The 7,000-nt window shown below is 40.6% G+C and overlaps 1 protein-coding gene across 1 annotated transcript; it reads right to left on the reverse strand.

Annotated features, from left to right (window-relative positions):
• Positions 1 to 4,917: 4,917 nt before the first annotated feature.
• Positions 4,918 to 6,795, reverse strand: LOC112164722 (CBL-interacting serine/threonine-protein kinase 11). Its single transcript, XM_024301018.2, has one exon. The coding sequence runs from the start codon at positions 6,548 to 6,550 to the stop codon at positions 5,201 to 5,203; it is 1,350 nt and encodes a 449-aa protein (XP_024156786.1). The 5' UTR covers positions 6,551 to 6,795; the 3' UTR covers positions 4,918 to 5,200.
• Positions 6,796 to 7,000: the final 205 nt, after the last annotated feature.

Here is a 7,000-nt window from a genome sequence, read left to right on the forward strand (position 1 = left end):
TCTGCCCCGAAATTTTTTATTCATACATGTGATGAAAAATAATTTATATTTAAGACTGCTGGGCCTTACAGTCAGAGCAACCAAATTGGCTCATTTAAACTTTTTCATGGACTGGATATGATTTTTAAATGACTGGGCTTCTTCACAGCCCTTTTCATGAGGAATTTGGTTAGCCCATTTAATTTATCTAATGGACTGAACATCCTTTTGAATGACTAGGCTTCTTGCACAGCCATTGTCATAAATTTCAGATTTGGGTCTCCACTCAAATTGGATTAAAACTAAGTTTGTTAAGTTTAAGGGAAAATCGTTCGTACAATATTTGATGTTTCAGCAATTATGAACTTTCGTACCTCAAATTTAAAAAACTTCATAACACTACTGAAGGTTCTCATCCCGACCGAAGATTACTTGGAGATGTTAGCTCTATTACGGAGGCTGCAAGCTGGCATATTTTGAAGGATATTTTTTTCTTTCATGTCTTAATTCATTTTTTTTATCTAAGCATCTTTCCTATTTTTTTCCTTCTCCCTACTGTTCTTCTCTTATGTCGCTGCTCAATCTACTCTCTCTCTCTCTCTCTCTCTCTCTCTCTCTCTCTCTTCTGAATCTCCCCAGCATTGACCAATTAGTTTAGTCTCAACTATGCTCTAAGCTCTCAATTATATGGCATAACTATGTAATCTTTCCCTTTCTATAACCCCAATTTTCAAACTTTCTCTTATCTTCACACAAACTCCAATCTTCTCTCTGATTCTCTCACCCCTAATGGCGTCACCCACTCCAGGAATCCTACTCCAGAATTTTATAAATTTATTCACTTTGAATCGATTGGAGTGTTTTCTCCTTGTGGATATTTATATAAATTTGATATACCCACTTTGCCGTTTATTTTGCTATACTTATGACTTATCCATGGCAATCAAACAAATAAAACCGAAAATACAAAACAGTGCCATCTATATCAATAAAGGACACTCTTATTAAACTGTGCGCAGTAGGGGCGTGGCCTATGGCCATTTTTCTAGTAGTGAGATTTGAGATAGATTACTCTCAATTAGCTGCTTCTATTGATCTACCTTCAAACTCTCATCCCAGTCTTCGGCTGCTGTATTTGGATCTAAAGCTTTTCCTTGCTAATTCACTAGGTTGTTATTTTAAACACATTTATAAGGAAAGGAATGAAGTTGCTCACTGCGTCATTTAGCTGGTTGGGTGCTTCATTCTAAAGTTTTTTCTGCTTGTATATCTCCACCTAATTTCTTGGTGTATTTGTTAATCTTTGATTGTACCGAAGCCCGATTCAATAAAGTGTTTATGTTTCTTCTGAAGAAAAAAAAAAAATATATATATATATATATATATATATATATATATATATATACCATTAATAATGCAGCATATCCTATTAAAACTACACAGACACCATTTGCAAGATAATACATAATCAGTACTCTACATTTCGCATTCAATATATTTTTTTATTTATTTCAACACTCTAGATTTTATTGAAATAGAAGTTGAATACATTAGATCAACAGCCAAAAACCAGAGTCTACAAAGCTTACATAAGAAATCCTGCATAAAAATCTAAACTATTTATGTAAACCAAAGCAAACTATTAAGGATCTCTGGGACGCTCACAATTAAGCGAGCCTATACAAGAATGGAACCAACCTCCCCTCCCAAGGAAAGAAAATCATTCAACTAGCCCTCACTTGCCAATTACGCAATTGTGGTACAAGCAAGGTACTAGAAACGCCATAGAAGAAACATGGAAGCTCGTTCATACTCACATAGGCTCATAACCCTAAATAAATAAAATTAGGGCTAAATACTGATTACTACCCTACAGTTCGGGTTTAAAATCAATTCAGTCCATGAACCTTTAATTTCATCAAGAACACCCCTGCACTTTCAATTTTGATCTAATAGGCTCAATTTGTTAGTCTTCTGTCAATTGAGTCATTTAACTTGTTGACGTGGCTCATATATGACCTATGTTTTATGATGTGGTGTTGAGGTGACATGCATAGTCAATCTAGGAGTGAGTCCCACTATTAGAAATCTATCAAATAAATAGTTTTTCAACAAATAATCCAACTATAACTTGAACCCATAACAGAATATTAACGAATTAGACCTATTAGATCAAAATTGAAAGTATATGGGTGTTTTTTATGAAATTAGAAGTCCAGAGACTAAATTGATTTTGGACCTAAACTACAGGGTAGTAACCAGTATTTAGCCCATAAAATTAACAAATAGCTAGCTCCTTCCCTTTCGAGTTGGAGCTTGTACCAATAGCAGGCACCTTCAAAGTGTCCTTCTTGGAGATCTTCTTCTTGTCACCAGCCTCAGAGGGTGATAAAGCCTTCTTCTTCTCCCTATACAGTAGTTTATATTTACTGCCAACATGTCTACCTCTCTTCCTCTTTCCACTACCAAAGCTGGCCTCCTCCTGCATCATTGGAACCAAACCAAGGCACTCAGGTTCAAGGTATAAATTCCGCATACACACTGCCAAACTCAATTTCAATTTCTTTGGCTAAATAGTCACCCATCTTCTGACCGGTTCCGATGTTTGTAAGTGATTCGTTTCGATGTCATTGCCATTTCTTACAGCTCACGGATCACCACTTGCAGGCAAGGCTTCAAAAAGGAACTCAGAGGCGGCTCCAACATCTTATTAGGGATGGGAGTCTAAATACTAGGCTTTTGCCATTGACCAAAACCCTAGCTCTCATGGCAGCGTTAACTTCATCAGTAACGCCGGAGCTCGAGGCTGTCGAACCTGCATTCAATTGCAGCCCTGCATTTTGATCTACATGTGTTGCAATCTGTGATCCCAGCACAGTCCGAGTTGCCTATTCATCGTCCTCCTCCAACGTCGAGCCAGAACACGGCAAACTGATGTGAGTCACCAAGCCACAGATGGAGCAGCGCCCAAAAAGCTTGTCATACCGGAATTTGCATTGAAACTCCACCTCATACGAGCAGTTAATTGGCAGATGCTGATTCAAGGAAATCTCGACCCAGATTCTGAGTTTCCCGGCCTTTTTTCTGGTCTTGTCAATCTCCTGGAAATCTCCGAGATTGTACCCGATCATAGTCATCACTTTTTTAGATCGAAAAGTACGAGGAATCCCCTAAAGAGTGATCCGATAGGACACCATGAGAATAGGGACCCTTTCGATCAGCATCACACCATCATAGCAAGCCAGAGCCACCGGGGCATGATTGTATCCTCACGGTGCGCCTCGCTAGATCTGAACCTGATCTGTAGGGTCCGACAAAGTGAACAAAACCCGCTGACCCTCCGTTTCCTCCACCTACAGAGAGCCATTGATCCGCCATGCATTGTGGAACATCCCCAAAAATGATATGATCTTGTAGTCATGGGTAGTAAGAAGATTCCCCACCATGAAAACCTCCAATTGCCTCAAATCTTATCCTTGTGTAGGTCGGAGATTGACCTGTCTCTTTCCCTCGGCGATGGCAAGAGATGAGGCTAGCCTAGCGCCATGGCATCAACAAAACTCATGGTTGCGTTGAAGAAAAGCAAAGAAATCCCCAACTCTAACCCTAACCCTAGGTGTGAGAGAGGGAGAGCGGCTTCTAACTTTAAGAGAGGAACCTTATTTCAACACTCTAGATGCAAGGTAAATCAGACACAATCGCGAAAAATAAATGACAAACAAATATAATTGGATATATTCATTTGATCAGTATTAGTGAAAATGCGTAGCTCATTAAACTATTATTATTATTATTATTATTATTTGGACATAATGGCCGGTTGGTTATCGAAGTTTTCAAATTTTAACCAACTTGCTATCTAAGTTTTCAAGGTTAACAAATTGACTATTCCATGGTTATTGTTTAAACAGATAAATGGACAAAAACAAACTACTTTAACAAAAAGCTTACATTTTGACAACGTAGTAGTTTGGCTAAAAGAAAATCTGAAGTATAAAGTTAATTGTTAAGCCTTTTTTACAGCTACAACCGAACTCAAGAGTGTCTCAGGTTTTTACTTGAACTAATCTTTCATTATTGATGCCTATAATGTTGTTTTGGCGCTTCTTTGTATCATTGCCAGTAATAGGAGTTTGAATGATTCAAATCATTAAATATTCTGGTTCGGATGAATAATGAAGTCATGATACTCTACATTTGAAAACATTACGGCAAAAACACCCATGTTCTGCGATTTGCCGATCCAACATTCCTACCAGCCTGGACCAAAATAATTGTTTCAATCTTCAAATCATTGATCATCTCAACATGACCTACTGTAATTTTTGGGAGTACAAATGCATGTGTATTTTAATCATTTTGCTCCTAAATAAAGGTCGATTAACAATCAATCCCAATCATATGTATTTATTATATTATGAACATGTTTAACGCAACTTAGACCATTCAATAAAAATTAGGTAGACAACTCACAACCGGTCCATAATTCATCATTCAATCCCTGCCAACCCTAAACAGCAACAAACCCTTTGTTTCACATTTGACTTGTCGTTTGGGAGATCTTTGGGTCTCTAGAGTTCTACTGACAAGCAAGCTAAAAAGAGTTTATAGTTGTCGATGTCGATCTCCGTGTGAAGACCGGCAATGTCTCATCAACTATGGCTCATTCATTGCTTTTTCTACACAAAAAAATGTAAAACACTCGAGTTTGACAGTAAGAGTAATGTGTTCGATATTCAAAGAAAGTAATCAACAACAATTGAAACATAAATAAAACTGGCATGAAGTTCTCTTTCTGTTATAAGATGAGAGTAATATGTTTGACAAATTATCTCGATAACGTGTAGGCAATCAAATATTTGAACAAACAAGATCGCAGACCAACCCTCAATACATCGTTGTGAAGAAATATCAAAGATCAAGAACAATTGAACAGAGATGAACAAACCCAATAATCAAGTGAAATACGATCAGTTATTAAAGATCAAAAACAACGAATACAAATAGTTAGGCAATGCAAAAAAACAAGAGTCAGAGTTGAGAGCTCTAGTCCCAACCCTTCATTCTCTGTTAATTAAGCCCTCACTTACACAAAAGCTCTGTACATTGTAGTCTCTAGACTATCTTCTGCTAATTTATTCCAAGCACAACCAAATCCCCATCACAAAAGTACCACATTCTTCTTATTAATCGTCATGTACCCAGAACCATCTTCCCAAAATCACTCGATCAACTGTACAGCTGAAGAAGAAGCCGAAGAAGATGTAGAAGAAGAAGCAATTAAAGATTGGTCTTCGACTGCTTCTTCGCGGCCCAAAATCAGGCGGGACCTGAGCTTCTTCCACGTGTCGTCGAAAGGCCCAGAATCCCCGCCCGTTCTCTTGGCCTCCACAACCACCAGACTCTCCGTCAACCGGAACACCTCGACTCCAACCACCAAATTACCATTCTGCCCTTCCATCTCCATTCCCCAATTCTTCTTCTTCCTCACTCTTAATTTCTCTTGTTTAGCGAACTCCTCGACTCTCCCCACCATTGTCTCCACCGACTCCGACGACACGATCCGCTCCGAATCCTGGACCGGGTTACTCGATTCGAACAACCCGGAAAGATCCAGACCCGCCGAGAACGAAATGATATCGAAAGCGTTCAAGCTCGTAATGGCCTTCTGCTCCTCCTCGCCTTTATCGCAATCTTCGTCGTAGAAACTGATCTCCTTGTACTCGCCGCCGCCTCTGAACCACGGGTCGTTCAGGATCTCATCGACGGTGATCCGGGTCATCGGGTTGGTATCCAAAATCCGACCCAAGAACCGCTTCAGGTCTGGCGACATCCACTTCGGGCACCGGAACTCGCCTTTGTAAATCTTCTTGTACATAGCCATCAGATTCGGGTCGTTAAACGGCAAATACCCGGCGTTCAATACATAAAGAATAATACCGCAGGACCAAATGTCCACCTTGGCTCCGTCGTAGCCTTTCTTGGTCAGAATCTCCGGCGCAACGTAAGCCGGGGTCCCACAAAGCGTGTGGAGGAGCCCGTCGGGTTGGATCTGGCCCGTGACCGCGCTGAGTCCAAAGTCCGAAACTTTCAAATTCCCGTTCTCGTCTACCAGTAAATTCTCCGGCTTCAGATCGCGGTGGTAGACTCCTCTAGAGTGGCAGTACCCGACGGCGGAGATCAGCTGCTGGAAGTATTTGCGGCTGAGATTCTCCGAGAACCGCCCTTTTGAAACTTTAGCAAAAAGCTCGCCTCCCTTGACGAACTCCAAGATGAAGTAGATCTTGCTCTTGGAAGCCATGACCTCATATAGCTTGACGATATTGGGGTGGCGGAGCCGCCGCATGATCGAAATCTCGCGCTTCACGTTCGACACGAGGCTGGTTCCGTTCAGCTTCTTCTTGTTGATCACCTTCACGGCCACGCTCTGCCCGGTGAACACATTTCGCGCGTGGTACACCTTCGCGAACGCGCCGCAGCCGAGAAGCTTGCCGAGCTCGTATTTCCCGAAGAGGGCATTGTCGGGGATTCGGAGCACTACTTGCTGCTGCTGCTGTTCGGTCTCTGACATAGTTCCAGAGACCGAACCGGCGCCGACCAGATTTGATGAAATTAAAGAGTTTGTAATTAGATTGAGAGCTAGCAAAAAAAAATAGAGAAAGAGAGAGGTTTTGGGGGGTTTGAGAGGAGGGAGGGGGAGATTTAGAAGATGGGGATTGGAGAGAATTGCGGTTTGAAGGAAGCTTCGTTGTTGAGAGGGTTGCGTTGTGTGTTTGTTTGGTTTTAAACCGAGGAAGAGGAAAGAAGACTTCTCCAGACTATGACAATTTTGGCGAGTTTCTATACGCGGAAGAGAGAATATGCTAAATATAATTATATTTGCTAACCCAAAATCATAATTAAGATTTAAAAATTACGAAGAGGCGGTTTCTGATTGGGGTAGGAAAATTAATAATGATTTTTCGTTTTTGACTAATGATGATTTTTTCTAATACGCGGAGGTGATTTGAGCCGATGGCTT

This window comes from Rosa chinensis, chromosome 5, assembly GCF_002994745.2.
Source record: "Rosa chinensis cultivar Old Blush chromosome 5, RchiOBHm-V2, whole genome shotgun sequence".
NCBI classification, from domain to species: domain Eukaryota; kingdom Viridiplantae; phylum Streptophyta; class Magnoliopsida; order Rosales; family Rosaceae; genus Rosa; species Rosa chinensis.

What these genes read in the sequence shown, in the direction of transcription:
- LOC112164722 (XM_024301018.2), bottom strand. Translation starts at nt 6,550, where the DNA reads ATGTCAGAGACCGAACAGCAGCAGCAGCAAGTAGTGCTCCGAATCCCC.